This window comes from Lissotriton helveticus, chromosome 5_1 (genome assembly GCF_964261635.1).
Source record: "Lissotriton helveticus chromosome 5_1, aLisHel1.1, whole genome shotgun sequence".
NCBI classification, from domain to species: domain Eukaryota; kingdom Metazoa; phylum Chordata; class Amphibia; order Caudata; family Salamandridae; genus Lissotriton; species Lissotriton helveticus.
In genome coordinates this window covers 724,593,804-724,616,244 of record NC_136065.1, presented here as the reverse complement: position 1 = coordinate 724,616,244, position 22,441 = coordinate 724,593,804, and the positions used below count along the sequence as shown (strand labels likewise).

Genomic DNA, 22,441 nt, shown 5'->3' with positions numbered 1-22,441 from the left:
AACTCAGCTCGTCATGAGCAACGGTAGCCGTGTGCTCATGACGTGCTGAGCTCGTCACGGCCACACCCGTTTCCGTTGAATGCTCGCACAGCAGGGGAATTAGCCCTGCGAGCGTTGGATCCGTTATGACAAGCTCTGCTCGTCATGAGCACAAGGCAACCGTGGCTCATGACGAGCTGAGCTCCAGGAGGTAATACATTGAATACACAGACCATGGTGCTTGTATACAAAGTTTGTTGCAGATTAAGCATATAGTTGCAAGTAGAAGGTACAGGCATGCGCAGAAATAGTTACTGACAAACATAGGCAGGTGGGAGATCACTTAGCAAAGTGGGAGGGGGAACAGAACTGCTTACAGTAGCCAGAAATAGTCGACAGTTACATCTTTAACCAGGTGCATTTCAGCAGCTACAGGCCTTTGCTCAGCACATACATTGCTTTGGCCCAGTACAGAAGGAGTTAACTAAAGCGGATGACTCAAGCAGAATAGAAGGGCAAGCAACAGTAAAGACAGAAGAATTACATAGCTAACAAAATGGATGCCACAAACAAGGCTTCAGCTTATGCTAACTAAGTATTTCAGATTTTCACAGTGTCTGCCTGTTTAGTTGTAAAATATAGCAATAATCTGTGTTTAAGGGCGTGCCTGGAGCTTTTGGTCCAGGTGCCAGTGCACCTGCTGCACTATTAAAATCATGACCCTAGAGCTTGCTAGATAACTTCCCTTGTGACTGCCAGTTTAGTTGTAAAATATAGCAGCAATATTAGATGTTTAGAGTTCTGGCAACTTTTGGGCCCAGTGCTACTGCTTCTGGTGCATCATTCAAATCATGACCCTGTTGTCTGCAAGTTAACTGCACTTGTGACTGCCTGTTTAGTAGTCCACTATAGCAAAGCTCTTGTATGTTAACTTTATTTTTAACCCCTTACCTGCACACGCCCACCGGGCCGTCTGACATCACGGTGGGCGTGTGCATCGTACGTCCTGGAGCTGTCCGATCTGCGCAGGATTTTCCCGCACCGCGGAGAAATTCCGACAGCGGTAAAGGGGTTAACGTGCAAGTTTATTACATTTGGAATTTGATCATAATGACCAATTAGATTAAGTTGAAAACATCAATCCGATAATGCATGCAAAGAATGGTACTGGGGCATGAATAGGAAATGCCACAAAGTTCCAAGGCCAAAGCATTTTTACTTTACACAACTAAGTAATAATAAAAAGCAAGCATTCCAGCAAATTGTTAGAAACTGTCTGCCTTTTTTCGTGGGAGGAGATCTTATCTTAACTTCGAATGGGGCTTAAACAGTGTGAACAGCCTTAGAAGTTTCGTAAATGCATGCAGGGGAAGTTGACAAGAGTTCCACACAAGTAAATGAACACATTAATTCAGCCTTGGTAACTGATTGAACCCCCTTTTAAGATACATTAAATACAAGATTTCACAAGCACCAGGTGGAACCTAAAACCGTAGAACCATTACCCCCAGCTTAATGCTACTTATTTTGCCAACTTTCTCAACAATGGAGTCTAACTCGAGACCTGTAATTCACTGCTTGTTTCAACGGATACTGTTCAGCTTATGCATGTGTTTAAAAAAAAAAAAAGCTTAAAATTACTTAAGGGTGGTGAAACGGTGAAAGCTGCTCTAGCTTGGACCTAGTGACTGCTCCTATCGAACCTTTAAGAGCTGCAGTAAGCGACGCTTTTCAATGCCCAGTGATTTTAATATGTGAACACCTTTCGAATATGAAAGGGTGTATGTAGTCTGGGAAAGCCTTTTTAATATACTTTTTGCTTCTTTATTGGAAACAGTCTGTTTTACATGTGATAGCTGTTCTGAAACTTGCATTTGGTGGAACTGATGCTTTTAAAACGATAGTATCTAATACAAACTGCCGAGAGTTTGTGTTTTATTATTTTAATACTTTGCATCGCTGAAGGTGAGAGATTCTTTTGACTTCAAATTTAAACTGATGAAGGGGTAAACTCTTTAACTTGATGATTTTCAGTTTTTATATTTGTTTCTCTTAAAACATGTTTTGACGTGTTTCTGACAAGTTTCTAATGTATGTACCAATAATCCTTGATGTTATGTCCTTATAATGGCTAGAAGAATACATTTCAGTGAATACTTTAAAAGTAATGCAGACTTTTCCAACCATTGGTCTTTCTCAAATGTCTGCAGAAATGGATGCACAGTTGGACGAAGTTCTTATAACCCCTTCCATGGTGGCGGAGGAGGAACAGTTGGAGAAGGCTGCAGAGGAAGAAGAGAGGGTAATGTTGGAAAAGGTAAGGATCCTTACTGGAATGCACGTTTATTGGGGTTGCTGAATGTGGGTTATGATTTGATAATATAACCCAGTATCTTCAAAATCTTTCCGTTTTGCATCGTACGAGTGCAGCTTTGGATGGATGGATGGATGGGTTTTTATATAGCGCAATATCACCGCCAGGTCTCAAAGCGCTTTGCATTGGGAACCCGTCCTGGTTTTTCCCTGTGAGATAGCCCCTACTGGGTATCCCCAAGGTGAAAGCCAGGCATCCCGCCGCGGGGGGCCGTAGTGGAGATTAAGCAAGCTATTGCCCAGAGTTGCAGAGTGTGAACCTGTGATTCGAGTAGGCACCGAAGCGAGAATTACCGAGTCCATGGACATTTTGGGCTCAATACCCTGCCGAGTCGGGAATTGAACCCTGGTCCCGGGTCTGATCTCAGCGTCCGGGTCTGCCTCCTCTAACCAGTGAGCCACACTTCTCCACAAGATCTGTCAATACTTGTGAAGCAGTTGCTTGCAGATAAGCCGTCTTGCTAATAACCCCATCACTATCTTTCAGCTTCTTATGAGGATTAAATGGGGAGCTGTTGAGGTTTTATAATTATGAAGCATAGAACCGTAAACTCCTTTTTACATATCTATAGGTGCTTGAATTCTGCCATAACGGCCGACTGCCTATTGTTAGTCACCTAATAAAAACCATTGCAAGTGTCCTTTCTGCCCCCATGCACCAATCCTCCACCACATACCACTCTTACGAACTAGCTTAAAATTGCTGTTTTGAAGCATTAATTTAAAAAAAATTGACTTTTATTAACAAAACGGTAGGACTGACATTGTGAAGCCTCGCTTGAGAACGCCAGTGTGGTAGAGCCTGTAACAACTTCACTAAGTATTACCACCAGAATGGGTGCTGACATTTTTCATTTTGTTGGTACCCTTACTGGTGCTCCATCTGGGAACTGTGACCTGCCTGCTATGCTTTCCTCTGCAGAAGCTGTATTAATTGATTAGGTTTCACTTGGATTTTGATTTGACTAAAACCTAAAATAAGTTTTTTGCAGTGAAAGAACAAAAACCATTGCTTTGGATTTCGAAACTGCATTTCTCGCCCTATTTTTAAATTGTTGCTTTTGATTTCTGAATTCCAACCAATCTCTTGACCACTATTTTGCACACGTTTGGCAGGTTAGTTGAAAACATCCTTGCCATTGTCCTCGCGTGTTCATTTAGATACCCTTTTTAGTTGAATGTTGTTGATGACCAGATCATCATAAGTCCTGTATTTTAGTCACCCTGACAAAAGACACACAATGGACGGAATGCAGAACAAATCCAAGCCTTCACACCAAGTCAAGAGATCTGCGATAAATCCATCATTCTTTTGCTCACCATGTCATCCCAGTTTAGACCTGGCCATATGCAAACCAGCCTTGACCCTGTGCCTCATAGTCACCCTGACTCCTGTTCTACTGGCTTTTCTGCTGGCAGGAATTGCACAGTTGGCTGCAGACGTTTCTTGAGCAGGTATAGAAATGTTTTTTTTCTTTAGAATGAGGCTGTATGAAAATTGCCTGCCCACCATTTAAACAATGTGGGCTATAGTGCTTCGCAAGATGTTCTACACTGACACAAACCAAAAAGTGCAATTCACAGGAAAGCACAAACTAAGTGCTTCAGAACTATGCACTCCAGGCCATCTTCTAGTCCTTAAGTTTTGCTTTGTACCCTAACCCTGCCTCTAGACAAGATGTCACATTTACTTTGTAGTTTTGGTCCCCCGTTTGCATAGACCTTATGAAACTGCAATTTTAAATGATTTGAATCTTGGACATGAATGCACACTGGCTTCTCAGACTATTTTGCTGTTGATTAGCAAAATCCTGGATGTCCCTTGCCCATATTGTAGATTTTATCTGGTGGACATTTATCACTAGTAGTTCAAGTCTCCATAGTGCATCAAACTGCCTACACAAAAAATCTAGGGCAAGATGCATCAAAGGGTTTTGGCCATTCTGTGTCTATGGGAAAATGTGTTCATGCATATGGCCCATAGATTCTAAAATTCAAAACTAATCTATATCGAATGAATCTAGCAGATGGGATGCTGGATAATTCAGGAACAAAGATTTGAGATCATACTTCTGAAGTAGACGGTAACAGAAGTTTCCCTTCTGAATTTGCAGGGGCTTTTTTTCATACTTATTTGTGAAGTTGCATTCTTGAGATTAACTAGGAATTTAATTTGAGGTAAGGATTGCTCTTCAAGATTAGTCTTGAAGTAAGCATGACTATTCACAGATCACAGTAGCAGTGCATCATACTTAAAATTAATTTCAGCAAGTGTGTTCCTGTAATTCAGACCTAACCCCAAGGAATAAAACCAACTTCTACTTCATTACTGCTTTAGTGTATGTATTCGTTTTATAAAGTGCGATCTGTCCTCTTGCAGTCGCTGCCGGGCCTAGGACACGTCAAAGAAGTTTGTGAGGAATACGAACTCGGTTTGATTTGCATCTCACACCAATCATTCTTCAGGTAGTCTTTGTGTCTACTGAGTGTAATGATTTTACCACCCTCAAAACAGGATTGTGGTTTCCACATAGTGGGATATTAGACTCCCAGGGACCTGTCCTTATCGTCTTTGAATTCAAGTTCAAATATGGTGATAGTAAGGATATGAAAGTAACTGTTGGCATGGCACGAATTACCTGATGGGACAATGTAAAACACCTAACAGTACCTCAACAAATTTGGTATGGTTTTGTAGAAAGCAGGCTTGATTAACTTTTCTTCTAGTTGGAGAATGTTTAGTGTTGAACAGTGCATGTATTAATTTGTGTGTTTTTTTTTTTTTCTTCTTTTAGGCTCGCAAGTCCTGGGAGAAGGACTCCAGTGAAATACGGTACAAGAGACTTCAACACTTGCTTGAGAAAAGCAACATCTACTCAAAGTTTCTATTGACAAAAATGGAACAACAACAATTAGAGGTTAGTTTGTGGTGATGCTTTGTAAGTTATGCTCATTACCTCTTCACTTGAATTTCTCTGTGCATTCCCAAAAATTACCTTAAGTTTACGAAGGAGACCATTTGAAAAAGAGACCAGCAAATCTCTATTTGTGATCTAGTCCGCTTTTTTTTTTTTTAAACTGACCCACTGTTTGGATTTCAAATTACCTACTTGGATAGCTGCAGCTTTTATCTCTCCTTTATCATTTTAATTATGATGTTTGTATGCACCCCCCTCCAGTGCACTAGTGCCCTCTGAATGGATATTGTTGAGGGGTCTTCTTGTTTCTCATATAGCCTAGAACCGGATTTCTTACTGCTGCCCTGCTGGTTTTTGTAGCCCAAGGCGGGGACTGCTGCGGTTGCTTCTCGCCACCGCCGCGCCTACGAACGGGTGGAGACTACACCTCCCAGAAGCTTTCTGTGGCGCGAACTAATGCGTCACAGCATAGCGCCAGGAGATGCTCAAAAACGTCTGAGGCCTCCCCCAGCGCGGGACGCGCGCGGGCGCTACCCGGCCAAGCCCGGGCCAAGGGCGGGCCCGTCCCGCGCCCGTCTAAGTCAGGAGATTTTCTAACCGTTACATTGGACTTTTTTTTTTGTACTCTTAAGATACTAGTAAATATATGTGTATATTTGATTGTCTATCTCAACTTATAAAAAAATTCATTATGACAAGGGTAATTGTAAGGGGACAGGGGGTCCAGGGGTTGTGGGCACACTAGATGCTTTTCTCCTGCGGGCGGAGTCTGTTCTTAACCACGAAATAAAGCTCACCCAAAGTAGACTTTCAACGGAACCTCGATATGCTTTGATTGAAGACCCCCTAGTTAACCCCCAGCTACCTATTGATCCAACTTCAGACTGTATATTGCAAGTTCCCCCGAGGTCACCACAAACCCAAGCTGAAGTCTCATTGTCTCTAGTCAAAGTTGCTAACTCTCCAATCCACACTCCTTCTCCCCCTAGACAGATTCGCACTCGAAAGCAACACTCAGTGCAGGAGAAGGAAAGGGACGGTGTCACCCTATCCGAAAAAAGGAAATCTGGCACTTTGCCCCTAGCCACACTTCAAGTTAACAAAATGGCAAAAACGAGGAAACTCTTAACTTATAAGGCAATTGTGCTTAGGAACCTCCAAGTCAGGCTGTGAACGAACCAGAAGATCGTATGCTTGCAAAATTGGAGAAAAAAATTGCGGTAATGCTGGAGCCCGTATTAACTAAATTGTCAGATATCGACGATAGGCTTAAAAAAAAAATTGAGCAACATCTCCTCCTTCCCAAACCAGTAACGAGAGCGTTAGTGTCCCTAAGGAGCCTAGGCTAGTAACAGTGCTTGCAAAACCAACTTCTTATTCAGATGTCATAGCCTGTACTAGCAAAACAGCGTGTGCCCCTTGTGTAAATCCGACAAACACAAGACGATTTTGGAATTATTTCTAATAGCCAAGGATAAGATTCTTATAGCCGGCGACTTTAATTGCACGTTCGAACCCCTGGATATCTATGGCATGTATTTTAGTGCAGAAGAGGACGAATCTTGGTCCATCCCCATTCTGGACCTCCCCGTTATTAAAAAATGGTCTAGTGCAGCATTGCAACTGAATGTTTTCTTCCTGGAACATGGGGGTGAGCAGCAAATGGGCGTACCAACTCGGATAAAACTGGGATGCCAACCTTCACTAGTGGGAAACGTGCTAGTCGCATAGACTTTTTTTTTTTTTTTTTTCTTGCTTAAAGAGCTATGGTCGAGCTTACTGGACATGGAGGTACATGTCCGTCCTGAAAGTGATCACAACTCTTTGCTACTTTCTCTGTTATTCTAATTCTATTTATGCAGAGGGATTGGCAGTTAGCTTAGATTATGTAGAGGCCCACATGACCAATGATACACGTCGCCTCAAATGGTCTAAGGTGGCACGTAAAGCTGAGTGTGTGAATTACATGAATATGCTGGCATCTAGTGCTATAGTTACATTACATTAAACAAGACAAGGGGAACCCAATGGGTAACTAGGGACCATGGATATCAAGCCGGAAAAATGGTTCCGTGCGGGCTTCTGAAGGCACGGTTAGAGGTGCAGAAATTGCGCCGCGTTTTAAGTTGCTTGCTTCAAATAGCTATTCCAAGCGACTAAAAAAACAGAGTTCCAGGGGGGCAGTGTGAGTGATGACGCCGTCTGTAAAGGCGCGGTCAGTTCAGTGACTAATCCGCCATTGTTGAATGGATGTTGGGCCGCGGGTTGCGAGCTGTGCATTGCGATCCGGCAACTTAAAACGCGGCGCAATTTGTGCACCTCTAACCGTGCCTTCAGAAGCCCGCACGGAACCATTTTTCCGGCCGTGCTCCCACAGACTGCATCAACGCCCACGCTGTCCTCATTGGAACTCCGTCCCTCCAGACGCTCAGGAATACCCTGGGGGTTCTAGAGAATAACGTGCCCTATCTGCACCTCTACTCGTGCCCACGGACGCCTGCAGGGAACCATAACTCCGGCCACCCTTTAAACCTATGTTGTGTCCGCCGCGAGGATTCCATGTGTCCTATTGATTGGACGCCCACACTTGACAACTGAAGTCTCTTCAGCATTGCTGCAAACCGATCGGTTGTCTCCCAATTCGCCAGCAACTGGCGCTTATTTCCCATTCAGGCAAATATAATGTTTTAAGTCCTGAAGATGATCCCTTTATAAATCGAGCGCGGGATCGAAACGTCGACTCTTTTGAGTAAACATACGTTTCACCTGATTATATTATTGTATGTATGGTTTACTCCAGGACACACTGCTAATTTTGATTCATGACCGTGTCCTGTTAGCTCACCTTGTTTGCCTGATATCCCTTAACTCTATTACTTTCTCACTTTCCCTTTCCTTGTACGGTACAGGACTGTGCCCTACTGTAACCATAATGCTTGTTGCTAATGTATACCCTTACCTTGAGCGATTTGTTTGATCATTAAATTCCCTGTCCGGCTGGACAAGGGATTGAAATATATAGCAGCCTATTGTGGTCTATATAACATTGTTTGCATTTATTTTTTTATGCTGCGGACCATTTGTTTCCTTCATAATAGTTACATTACAGGCAGAGGCAGAGCAGGATGAACCTAGCAATAGAGCAGTTGATGTTCACGAGCACCTTTTTAATGAACTCCAAATGTATTTTACTGCTAAATGTAATGAACCGACTAAACCTGTCCGACAGAAAGCAGCCGAATGGTATAACTCGTCCTGTCTGATAGCTTTCAGATCCCTTGCAGCAGCTATTAGGAGTAAAGACAGGGCACTAATAAGTAAAAGTAGGTCTGATTCTAAGGCTGCCCAGTTACTGGCCAAAAGAGAATGGGATGAAGAGCATTGGGTCGCCCTCCTGGAGGCTTGTTCTAGGAGAGACATGTCCGCGTTTTGGCACATGGTGAAGTGGGGTAGTGGCTTACCAGCCAATGTACCCACTAACCATGTGGAGCCCCAGCAATGGGTTTCCCACTTCAAAGGTCAATTTACTAATGACACCGTAGCAAGTGTTTTTATAGAGATGCAGATAGTAACCCCAATTCTCCATATAACAAAGCTAGAAGTAGCAAATGCTTTACTCCGGGTTCCAAAGGGTAGGGCCCCGGGGTTAGACTGTATCCCCGCTGATCTGTTCCTCCAAGATACAGGATTGTGGGCTGTATATATCCAGCTCCTAGCTAATGCTATTGCTAAGGGAGCTTGCTTACCCTGTACTTGGGCAGGAGCAGTAATTCTTCCGAACTTTAAAAAAGGGGATCGGTCTATTCCGGCCAACTACAGGCCCATCAGCCTAATAGACTGCATTCAAAAAGTTATTGCAAGGGTGGTGCTAGGCATAATTCAGGCCTGGTTGGAGGAACATGCTATCGTTTCAAACCTCCAGGCAGGGTTCCGGCAAAGTATTAGTACTGTGGACCAGGTTATGAGGTTTATTCTGATATATTGGCACACTGTAACCATAGGGAGGGGCACCATCTTTGCAGCTTTCGTGGACCTCAAGTCAGCGTTTGACTTGGTCCCGTGCAACAAGCTGTGGTGTACACTGAAAAGGCTAGGTATGCCGGCAGACCTGTTGGCCTTTGTGGTGAAATTATACACAGACAACTTTGCCCAGGTTAGATGGGATGCAAGGGGCAATACCACACAAATTTCCGGTTGAAAGGGGGGTGAGACATGGGTGTGTCCTTGCTCCCACTCTTTTCAATATACATAAACGGGGTTGTTCAATATTTCAAGGATTTCCCTACCGATGCTCCAACCTTAGCGGGGACTAGGATCCCGCTACTAATGTTCGCGGACGACACCCTTATTCTCTCTAAAACCAGACAGGGCCTTCAGTGTGCCCTGTCCAGATTTGAGGACTTCTGTCAGGACCATGATCTTGTTGTCCATGTCGACTAGACCAAGTACATGGTCCTGACTAACTCCGCAAAGGCTATTGGTGTCATCCGGATGAACGGGGGAATTCTTGAACAAACAGACATTTTCTTATCTGGGCGTTTTAATCGACCGAAGGGTAAGCTGGAAGCCGCAGGTAAACTGCCAAGCTGCTAGGCATGCCCAACTTGCGGGGGTTTTGTTGAAGGAACACACAGTCCTATACAAAACCAATAGCACCAGTGCTTCAGCTCTATAACTCCAAAATTAGTGCCTCGTTAGTTTATGGGGTCGAGCTGTGGGGTTATGCGAATTTGGACTGTCTAGTCACGGCTCAGAACAAATTCCTACGATCAATAATAGGTCTTCCCCAATCTACCCCTTTAGTTCCCCTGTTTTTGGATCGAAGGTGCCATTCAATTAGGGATGTGGCACACTACAAGTTGGTTGCCTATTGGAGAAGACTATGGGTGACCCCAGAACTCTTGCATTAGCTCTGGCTTTGATAGAAGTCAGGGATTTGGATGTAAACAGGAAATTGGGGTGGTTCAAGAGTGTTAAAATTATACTTTCAGATATGGGGTTGGGCCACTTGTGGACCTCCCCAGCTGAAAGTATATTTCCATCCAAACCTGAGTTTAAAGCCGCCTATTGGACTATGGTTAATATGAAGTGTATTGTGGCCTCCCCTAGCTCTTCCCTGTGAGGTGTTTTCCTGGACTTCAAGCAGGAGCCAAAATATGAGGGGTATTGGGATATCATTTTATCAACCCGCAATAGGAAGCTATTCCATCAGTTCAGGGTGGGCACGCTCCGCATTAATAACTTTACATCTAAGTGGGGTAACTCACAATCCAGCAACTGCCCATTTTGTCCGGACATGACAGAAACTTTAGGACATATCTTTTTCGTCTGTCCCGCGTATAGCAAACCCAGATCTAGATGGTTGAAACCCACCTGTGCTAATATGGGTATTAGGTCCAGCTTTGAGGCTCTCCGAATCCTCAAAACATCAGTGGCTGGACCGATTGTGGTTGCCGTAGCCAAGTATCTAGGCTGGGTATGGGTGCTGCGCTGGAAAGAGAAGAGGCAGAGGCATCGGTCCACCCCCTGATAGGCCTCCTTATATTTTGAAACATTTATTATGTATTATCCCCCATAGATAAGATTTGCTCACTGTAAATGCAGAGCACCAATTTTAGGCCATCTGTTATGAGCCTTTTTAAACAGAAATGTTTGTTTTTATATATATTTATACATTTTTAAGGAATACACAAGGTGCTTGAATGGATATATCAACTGTTCTGTTTCTTCATAACCGTAATGAGTTGCTCCATCGAAATAAAGTAATGAATGATATTGTTGACTTCTTTAAGTGCCTGTATAGGTATTGTAAATGTTTGAGTGATGGAAAGTTGTACCACATAGTCTTCAATAAAAGTTGATATCTGAAACCTTCACTGACTTTAAACTTTGTTTGGCCAGTAGCTTGTACTGTCGTCTTTGCTCATGTTTAATGCAGTCTCTTCCAGGCTGTACATTTTACTGCCTATGGCAATCACCAGGGAGTGCATGATTTAATTATGAAATTACTCTCACTTGTGTTTTTTTGTATTTATTTTTTGTATATGTTTAGGCAAAACGTAACAGAATGGATGTAGTACGTTGAAAACCGCAAAATCTCACCAGGGCATTGACTCATTTCTCTCTCCTACTTGATAAGTCTATAATGTTGTTGTAAATGAACTGTGATCGTGGTTAGTGCTTCATGTTGGCTCTGAACAGTAGCGTGAAGTGCTATTTTAAACTGCATAACTGGGACATTTTAAGGAAGAGAAACTGACTAAAGTGGCAATATAGAGATTTTGCGTAGTATACAAGACTAAAATCCCAGAAAAGTTGCATATATCTTAAATAATGCAGTGATTGCCTGTTCAGAACGCATGTCAAATTGCTGACTTTAAAGCAGAGTTCAGGGAGTTGGTTAATTCCATTTAACTGTGTATTGTCTTATTGAGTTATAAACTCTGTGATGAGGGATGGAAATGGGGTTCATAGTGGTAATTTTGTTGTCCTTGAATAGGTAACCTGGAATAATCAATACATTGTTCGAGAGTCAGAGGAACAGCAGAGTATATCCAGTGGTAGGGAATGATCTCGCCACAACCATGTGGATTTCAGTGATGGCTTTACAATTGGTAGCAGTGTGTTGCAATATCTGCACATCCAAATGAAATATAAGGCAGTGTAGAAAAAAAAGATGTAGTGGGTTTCAGTGATGGTCTTGAAGTCAAAATGTAGTTTGTACTAGGGGTATTTAAACATTAAATTACTGTACGAAGGGACTGAACCTTGACTCAAAGGTGTTTGCTAAAAAACAGGGCAACAAACTATTCCACCAGTTTCGGAAAAATGTGAAAGACTGGATTGGCTGGGTAGAATCATGACCCAACAAAGCATGTCCTGATGTTGATCAAACTAGCTTTGGTTGATCCGCTCACATGAACACATTGCACCGATTTGTTCACCTGTATATTGCAGGTACCAGTCCTAATGAAGGTGCACCATTCCAGTAGTGTTCTCTCAGTATGAACTCTGTTGGGGGCTGTGGATTTAAGTGAGTGATTTAAAAAAAATAAACAGACTAGTCAAATGAGTGATGTGTTCTGGGCAGAGATGCAGCCAAAGCCAGCGGAGAGGAGCTGTGCGAGCCTGGTTTCCCTGCCTGGCTTCTATGTCACAATGCTGACTTACTAGGGCATTCCAGTCCCAGGACCACCACTCATGATCTAAGCTCTGGTGTCAGCTTGCCAACATTGCCCGTTCTAATCCTCTGGCCGCTCTAGAGCCCCATAACGCTGTGCCATACTGTCTGGCAGTGTAAGTGGAGCTGGGTGTCGCGGCCAGGGAAAGAAGCAGGTGGGAGATGGCCCTCCCATACTCTTGGTGTTCAGCCACAATTCCTTGGCGCTGCTGGAGCATGCAGCATGTTATGAAATCTGGTGCACATTAATTTGCAGGACTTGGGCAAAACAGTGACCTACAACAGATGGCGGACTGTGCAACCGGAGCCTGCAATATTGGTGAGAGTTGCTTAGACTGGCACTTTGTGTGCTGCATGGTGTCTGCAGTACGGTGATCCTTCGCAGGTTGGTGGGAGAAGCTGTCGGCTTGGGCTCCTCAGTGAAAGGAGAGTACCTACTTCCATGGAAGCGTCCCAGCCAGGACTGGGTGCACCTTGCGGAGATAGAGTGCTTGCACTCCCGGCTTCTGCTGCAGACTTGTTGACCTGTGGAGGAAACAGTAGATGCATCGCCCTCTTGGCCCACTGTATACTTCTAATTCAATTTAATCTTAATTCTTCAATTGTTACCATACTCACTCCTGCCCATTAACTCATCTACCTTCAGTCATTTTCCAATTTGACTTTAAGTCTTGAAAGCCTGTGCATACCAATATCAAAGGCTTAAAATTCTTGCTATTGTTTGTAGCAGCGATCACTTCCATTTAGAGGAAGAAAAGTAGTCTCTGACATAACGATTAAAAAGTTTAGAAACTGCACTGTTTTAGTGAAGCAGTAAGGAACGGTGCAAACAGTAAAAAGGTAAGAAAAAGTATGCGCACATCAGCGCTTTAGAAGGCTTAACGTAGATTCCCATGAATGTGATCTCTCCCTGATGGAAATACAAGTGGCCAACCGGACCGCGTCATCTACATGGTTGAGACAGCTACGTGCGTGGCAGAGACTACACTGAGTCGCCACGATTACCGTAAGAGGACGGCTCTGCAACATGCCTAGGGCGATTGTTCTGGCAGACTGTTTGCATGGCTTGTTCCTGAGGAACACCAAAGCGCTCCCATTATGGTGCTTCGCAACCATGATGGTCAACTTATAAGCTCCCAGATGGTCATTAACACAGCCTTCTGCGATTACTACTGCAAACTGTATAAGGCATCCGCCTCTCCATCCCCGGATATTCTATTCTGGTTCTTGGATCGCCTCTCCCTCTCCAAATGTAACCCTCTGCAGCGGGCTGATCTCAACAAATCCCTACGGCTTGAAGAGATCTGTGCTACTGTATCTCAGATTGCCCAAAACAAGACCCTGGGCACAGATGGCCTGCCGTTAGATTATTATGCCACCTTTCCCGCACAGACTGCTCTGCTCCTACTGACTAGTTAATGAAGCCAAGGATTGTGACTGACTCTCTTTGGGAGGCCTCAATTGTAGTACTGTTGAAGCTGGGTTGTGACCCATTGAATGTTTGATCATATCGCCCCCTCTCGCTGTTCAACCTGGATTGCAAGATTTTTGGTACTTGTCAGGGCTCCCTGCTGTCCCCACTCATGTTTGTACTAGCCATGGTGCCACTTGCTTGCAGAATGCGGGACAGTGCACAACTATGGGGTGTTCCGGAACTGGGGATCACCATGTCATCTCGCTTTATGCAGATGACTCCCTGATCTGTGCGTAACGTGGAGGCTGCTGTACCTGACCTCATGTGCCAGTTGGTCGACTTTGGGGGATACGTGGGGATTACTAGTGAATTAGTCAGTCTGGTCTAGTTCCTCTGGCACCGCGCCAGAAGCCGCGTAGAACCGAGACCACGAGCATGTGCCTTCAGCTGTGGCATTTGACAGCGTAATTCATGAACGATTGTGGCAGATTTCAGCAGATTTAAAAGTAGATCAGGCACTTATACTATTTTTAAGACAATTGTATGTGGACTCAACGGCTAAGGTGAGATTCGGCTCAAAAGGACAATGTACCAAGCCCTTCCATGTAAGAAAGGGAGTTAGACAAGATTGCGTCCTTGCCCCTTTTCTTTTCACTTTATACATCCACGATCTGGAAAAGGAATTAGTGGCCATAGTACGAGACTCCCCTCCGGTAAATAATAATCAGATAGTATTGCTTCTATATGCGGACAATGCCGTTTTAATGGCGAGAACCCAACTTTGTTTACAGACAGCACTTGATACCTACTTAAATTTTATGGATAATAAGGGCCTGAAACTTAACGTGAAAAAAACCTTCGTTATGTCCTGTGGGTGAGGAAAAAAGAGATCCTGTCCCCTGTTTGCCGGGAGTGAGAAAATTGCATCTACTAAAATATTCTCCTATCTAGGGATTGTTTTAGAAGAATCAGGATCTTGGGGACCAGCCATAAACAATAGGACACTGCTGTTTAGAAGATCAACGGCGGCACTAATGTTATTCGCCAAAAGGATGGGGGAAAAGGCCCCCGGAAATCCGGTTGAAAATTTATAAGGCCAAGTGCATTAGCGTAGCTGTTTACGGAGCAGGCATATGGGGAGTCTCTGACACATCACCTATTCAAAGGGTAGAAAATGCATTTTTAAGGTTCATTTTAGCTATTCCTCAAAGCACATCTGTTTTTAACCTTCATACCGAACTGGGGTTACGACACATCAGCGATTTAATTAGCATGTAAACCGTTATTGCTATGGCACAGAGCATGGACCTCACCTGATCTAATTTTAAACCAGGAAATAATCAGAGATTCGATGGGCTTAGACCAGGCCACAAAGATGCCATGGCTGAATTATATTCGCAACCTCACTAATGATTTGGGGAGGCCCGAGTTTTACGTAAATCCAGATTCCCAAGTCACCATATCTAGGAAAGACCTAAAGGCACTCTTGGTACCACTTCGAATCTCTAAGATTAGGAGTGGAGGTAAATAGGAAACTGTAATACAACATCAACTTACTTTGGTCTCACCCTCAATTCAACCATATCTATGGTCTGCCTACTGGTCAGTTCCTAACTTATTGCACCATACAATACGCATCGCGAGACTCCTAGGGCAGCGGCGATAAGGAGCCATCCGCCTCTGCATTACGGTATGCACTGATAACCTTCGATGGCACACTACATGCCATCACCACTCTATACATGACCTTGCATGTGGTCCTGCCGGACCACGTGACCGGTGCATGTGCCCAGTGGGACGTAGTGTTGCAGCAACCTTTGATGGATGGAGCAGTTTGTTTGAGCTCTACAGTTGGTTGAGGGTGTGTCCTGAAACCCTAGTTTTGTAGATTATGTACACCAAGCCTACCTAGCCCCTCATCGCATCAAACGTATGTTCCCAACTCTTGCACCGTCTGACTTGCTGTGGACTGAAGGAAGAGGGATTTTACCATATGGTGTGGGATTGTCCTGTATTGCAACCGACATGGTAGTAGTGACAGTGGCACACCTGGCCGCACACCCCGTCCCTCCCATGCCTCCCTCATGCCTGTTGGGACTGCACCCCAGTAGAAAGGGAGACCAACACTTCCATAGATATATTGACCTTGCATTTGTTCTATTTAAACGACATATAGCCATGGCCGGGAAGTCCTCTGCTCTGCCGGACTATCAAAGGATCTGCGACCTCCTGACATAGGCTAGTCCGGAAGCTCACACCCTTGGGGGACACACAGCACTGGGGATCCCCTGCAACGGCAGTGAGTGTTGGGAGACTTTCCTTCTCAATGAGGAAGTCCAGAACGACACCGGCCCACCCTGAACCCATATTCCATTGATTCAGTGGACGTGTGAGCACTGCGTCCCTACATGAAACTGTCCAGAGCTTGCGACTATCCTCTCATATATGCACTGCGCTATCGCTCCCCCACACTAGCTTAAGATGGGCTCCTCTAAGACCTATCCAAACACATTATTAGTGTCTCGCAACTTCTTAAGTGCCTGTCTAGTATGTCCTCCCATCCCACCCCTCTTTCTTTAGGGCTAAACCCCTTGCATCTCTCACACGGTCTCATGGGCTTATTTTCTTCCTCCTATTCTTATTGTGATATTGTTTTGATTGCAATGCTGGTGTTTGTCATTGACGCATTGATAGCAGACATAGAGGTACTGCTGATGCTATAGCTTGATATATATATCCTGTGCATGTGCTGCATTTTGTGGTGGATCTTTGACTTCTACGCAGTTTGTAGCCGCTTTCTCTTCCTTTGAATAACCTCTAATACACAGTAAAAAAAAAAAAGACCACACAGATACCTGAATTCTTACCTACGTTACTCTCAGCAACATCAGGAAATGGGAAAGCTACAAAAGTAGGCAAAGCAATGATAGTCATAGAGCTAAATGACATCACAGCAATCAACAAAGCAGATCAAGTGCCAAAAGTCTTGGAATGCAGAAATAAACAGCACCCCCCCTCTCCACTGAACTAATCAATCGGCAACTATCTCCAGAAGTAGTTTCTATTCATGCCCGCCAACGGATTATACACTGCCAGACATAGATCGGAGCCAGCTCCCATATATGTCGGGGAACAAACCACCGAAAGACTCTAGAACTATTCAATAGTCCACCGAGCAATGCAACTGATAAAAGCAAATCCATCTCGCTCTCCAGACTTTCCTCTATTAACTTAATTTCATCACGCAAACTAACTTGTAATCATTTCAGATCCCTATAAACACTACGTAGGATACGACAAATCTATTTTAATTCTGCTGGAAAGGTAGCCTTTAATTCTGAACAAACATTAGAAAATCAAACTGCTAAATTAATCCCGAACCAATCAAAATGATCTGTGAACTGCTAGAAGGGCAAATATTGGAGTTGGAGACCAAACAAACGAGTACTCAATCTGTTCAAAAGTACCAGCTATATGGAACTTTCATAAAGTCTTGTGCAACTCAAACAAGCAATATAATTCCAAACGAGAGGAAAGCTAATTAGGAAGGAACAGTTAACTCCCAATGCAGATTATATACAGAATCCTCTTTTTAGAGCAGGAGTCATGTATTGACTCAGTTGCTCCTCCCTGCTACCCTATCTTAAATTGTTCTAATGGTGCCAGGATCTCAACAAATCTTCCCCAGACTATTTCAACAACACAGGAAGTAGGTCCAAGGAAAGCTCTTAGTAACAAGGTAAAAGAAGAATGCAAGGAAAAAGACTAAGGTAAATGACAGAATCGCCAAGAGGAGGTCCCGGAGAAGAACATTTGCACAAACAGAAGATCACTCTATCACTGGGGTTAATGGGGCAAGTAGCAGAATATCCCGAAAGGCAACCTCTGAGGATGTGCAAGTATCCAAGATGCCCCCCCCTTCCACCCCAATCCGGAAAAGAAATGCAAACACCATAGCCATGAGCGTGATAGTGGTTTTGTGGATACACTCAAAGTACATATTCACCAAGGAGATAGACCAATCTGGAACCAAAGCGGATAATACAAAAATTGATATCTCTTGTTGTTGGCTTTCGAGGAATTTAAATAAAAAAACTAGTTCCAAACTTCCATTTTAGTGATAACTTGGAGGTTATCTCCTGGAATTAGGCAGTCCTGGAAATATCGAAACTGAAAAGCCTGCGATTCTGCCTAGCAATCATTTGATTCCAAGAGACTTGGTCTGTAGCTAAATTTGACTGGGACAATAAAGTTATTGATGTTTCAGCTAGAAGGGCTAGGAAAGGCCATGCCAAGGGTGGCCTCTCTATCCTCCTTACAGTTGAGATACCATGGGACTTTGAAATAACTGTTCCCTGCAACAATGTGCAATGCATCACAATTAAAGTTCGTAAAGTGTATGCTTATTCTTCAGATAATTTTTATTTAATATTTTTTCACCTGGCCTGAAATTAAACTCTTTGCTCGAATGAGATATTTGAATTACTAGAATCCATTTTTGTGTCTGGAGGATATTCCCAAATTAAATAATGGATGATCTTAACGCAAAAATCTCAAACGTTTTAATAAAAGCCCATAAAAATAAGTATTCAGAAGAAACCTGGTCCATGTCTGACCCGGTATTTCTGTCTACGGCAGACAAACCTTTTTAGCTTTCTGAGGCTGTACTGCGCCTCAAACGGCCTTCTTTTCTCCTACCCATTCTTCTAGCCTATTTAATAGCCAACCCATCAATTTAGCTGTACAATCAAAGATATGGGTTTAATTTTTTGGATGGGCTCTATCCCCCTTTTTAAATATTGGTATATTTGAGTGGTTCCATGATATAAGCGGGCCCCTTTTTAATTCTACTGGTAGAAACCTTTGTCAATAGAGGACATCATACAAGCTTATTTGTTAAAAAGAAGTTGACTGGGACCCCATCGGGCCCGGAGCCTTCCAAGAGCACCGCTGTACCAAGGCTCGTTTTATTTCTACCACCTCGAAATTCAAGTGGGGGATATCCTCCAACGTGTGGCTATCTGTGTCATTTATGAGCCTTCTTTATTTTGAAAGATATCTTGAAAATAGGTGACTCATCCCTCTTCAATGTGGATATCTAACAATGGCTCTCCCACATCTTTTAGGAACGGGGCATTTACCACCTGCCAGAATCCCCTACTATCATTGCTCTCCGAGGCTAGCAGTAGGTCTCCCCATGCTTCCTCTTAGATGTTTTAACCTATTATCTCTTGCTTCTTCTAGCTAAAACATGAGGCCCGTACAACCTGAATGTGTCCGGGGATCCTACGTACGTCAACATTCACTCTGTTAATGTTCTAGGGTCCCTGTAAAGTGTGCACTCCTCACTCGCCTTAATTTTTCCCTCGTGTGGGTCCATGGCCGAAAGTATTGTAAGCCTTTTAACTACATTTCATTACTGTGGCTAGAAAACCATGCCTGCAGTTTATTGGTTTTGTGGGTGTCTGTCACGCATACCTGCCCTTTGTGATACGTTCATTTTGGGATTCTTTAAATTTATAACTCTCACCATGAGTAACTGTGGTAGCTCTACTTATTGTCTCCTACCATGTTACTCTACATTTCTCATATAACGGGCTATCGCTCTATTGTAAAGTGCTCTGACACCACTGGGTAAAGGGCATTGCTATATAATAACACAAATACTTTTTAAATGATGCTGCCCGTGCCCCCTGTAATATGTTTATATGAGATGAATACTCCTTTAAAGTTAGAATGTTCTGTTAGATTTCACACATGTCACTAGAATGTCTTGTCATTAGAACTTTGTATGAGGCAGTTGCTTTCCAGCCTCTCATTATTAATCAGCTCTTCATGTGGGCTTCTTCCACATTTAATAACTTATAAATAAATTGAAGATCACTTATATCCTGGAGTTCCTATCTCATCATTGGCGTTCCCTACACTACAAGTTGGTACCAGGAGTGGGGTTAAACATCGCCTATCCAAATTTCTACTTAGAAAAGGTGTCTGACGAGGAGCCTATCCATGGAGCCCACAGGACCGATCTTCATCTAGTCAAGACTGACCTTCGCCTACACTTCAAAGATTTCCAAGGTCGGTCAAAACTTTCATATATATTTTTCGTTGGAGAAACTATTTCATCAGTTTAGAGCGCGATTTTTCAAATGTCGCTTACCTGCTGCTCGGATCGTCTCGTCGTCTTGGAACGTCCTTAACTGACGTGTATAACTCTCCCTTGCGCTGTGTGCTTGCCCCGATGCCTGCTGGGAAAAACGTCACAACGTTACAGCGGCCATTTTGGATTGAGCACTCGTTTTCAACAGCTGATCTTCAGCATCATGGTGCGTAACCTTATCGGTGATTCGCACACCATTGGCAGAACAGCTTGTATTATCGGCATTGTAGTGCGGATTTTACATCTGTGATTCGCACACCACTATTGATCTAACATTAGTAATTTTATTTATTTTCTATAAAAATTTGGATGTTTTCAGCACTTACCTTATTTTGCCTAGTATATCTATTGGAACTCATTCTCTAGTGATTTCTAGTTAACATTTCAAATATATTTTTATATATAATATACAGTACCTACCACATATATATACATCTTCTACTTCACATGGACTTATGTTTTAAAGATAAAAGCAAAAGTGAAATAAGGAAAAAAAAAACCTAAGACTTACAATTTTGTTTTGCTCATTTATTCATACAAGAACTTTGTCTTAAATTAATTTTTCCTGCATATTATGGCTTCCAGTCAAGGAGTTATTAAATAGTCACCTTTTTTTTTTTTTTTTACAAAAATCTGGTAAACCTGAGATTAAATGCTCAGAATGGTTAAGAGATTTTGAGAACTATCTCACTGCCATCGATGCAGATGGTTATTTACCTTCAAGAAAAGTAGCTTTATTATTAAACCATCTTGGCACAGCTGGTCGCAGAGTCTTCGAGAACTTGCCACATTATCCACCTTCTATAGATGAAAATGCTACATGGAATGCTTTCATTGAAGCCAAGCTACGGGTGGGTAAACAGTACTCTGATTCCACAAGTGTACTATTAGAAAGATTCAATTTTGCTATGTGTAAGCAAACTCAAGACTAATCAGTAGAAGATTACATAGCGTCTGTCAGAGTTTTAACAGAAAAATGTGATTTTGGTGCTTATGTTGACATTTATTTAAGAGAAATTAGTTTTCTACTGTCATTCCAAGAAAGTTCAAGAACATCTTTTGACTTCTATTAACCCTATTTTAGCATAAACTATAGACATTGCAAAAAGTATCGAAAAATCAATTGACTTAAGTACTTTCTACTCATGTTACTCAAAATACTGCTATTTCTAACCAACCTTCAATTCCAGCTAATGTAAATCTAATTTCTGACGACAATTCTGTATGTGCTATTAACAATAAACAAGGGTCTAGCAATATTAACAATAGGCAACCATTTAACAAGAAACCATTTAGGAATCCTCAAAGAACTCAATTGTTTTGTTAGTTGTGGTTCAAAAAATCACATGGGAAACAACCCTAATTGTCCTGCGTTAGGGACAAAGTCTTTTAAGTGTAAAAAATGTGGACACTTTCAAGGCTTATGTAGAAGTCCTGTAGGTTCCTCCACATCCAACCGAATTAATATTCTAATATTGCATGAGAAAATTCAGAAACTCAAGATTACACTTCTCAATTCTCTAACTCAGTAGTTACTGTTGAGGTCCCAGAAAATTTTGACAAACCTATTAAAGGACTTTTTGTCTATTTCTATCAATGGTATAACCATTCTAGCCTTGGCTGATTCAGGAGCTCCCGTGACCATTTTAGCTGATAAACATTTTTTAAATATTGGCCTAAAACCATGACTTTAATTACTCCTGATATAAATCCTAAGGCATTTGGAGAACAAGATCTTGATCTCATTGGCTATTTTTTGGACCTACTAGAATGTTTAGGCAGATCCATCAAAACTAAGATTTACATAGCCATCAAAGGTAGAGACATTATTGGCTGGAAAGATCTTGCTCTTTTAGGTATTAATCTACAGCCTGGAAAAGATCCTCCTATAGTTTTAGGTGAATTACCATCTTCTATTTTAGCCATTTATCAGACCAGTCTCACAGTTGATAATTTACTAAAATCTTTTCCTAATGTATTCAAAGACATGGTTGGCACAGTCAAAGGTTATAAACACTAATATTTTGAAAAAAAAATTCTGTTCCCATAATACACAGTCAGACCTGTACCACTTAGTATTAGAGACGATTTTAAGCCATTACTCAGTCTACAAAAACAAGGTATTATTTCTCCAATAGACTCGTCTCAATGGATTTCTCCAGTGGTTTTATGGGAAAAAAGTAACGGAGATTTGAGGCTATGTGTTGATTTAAGATCTCTCAACCAGTGTATCCTTGTTGACTGTAATCCTCTACCCATTATACAAGAAATGCTTGCTAAAATTGGGAAATCCATAGTCTGAAAACAAATTCGATCTTCATTCTGCTTACCGCCAGATTCCCCTTTCTCCTGACTGCCAAGCTCTTACTGCATTTGTAACACCTTTTGGTGCGTTTAAATATCTCAAACTTCCTTTT

The 22,441-nt window shown here is 42.6% G+C and overlaps 1 protein-coding gene across 1 annotated transcript in view; it reads left to right on the top strand.

Moving 5' to 3' along the window:
* LOC144754873 (lymphoid-specific helicase-like) overlaps positions 1 to 22,441 on the top strand; it is a 544,631-nt gene that overhangs the window by 23,628 nt on the left and 498,562 nt on the right. Inside the window, exons 2-3 of the mRNA XM_078643187.1 lie at positions 2,190 to 2,296; positions 5,148 to 5,270. Coding sequence (XP_078499313.1) covers positions 2,190 to 2,296; positions 5,148 to 5,270 — 230 coding nt within the window. The remainder of the gene's footprint in view (positions 1 to 2,189; positions 2,297 to 5,147; positions 5,271 to 22,441) is intronic.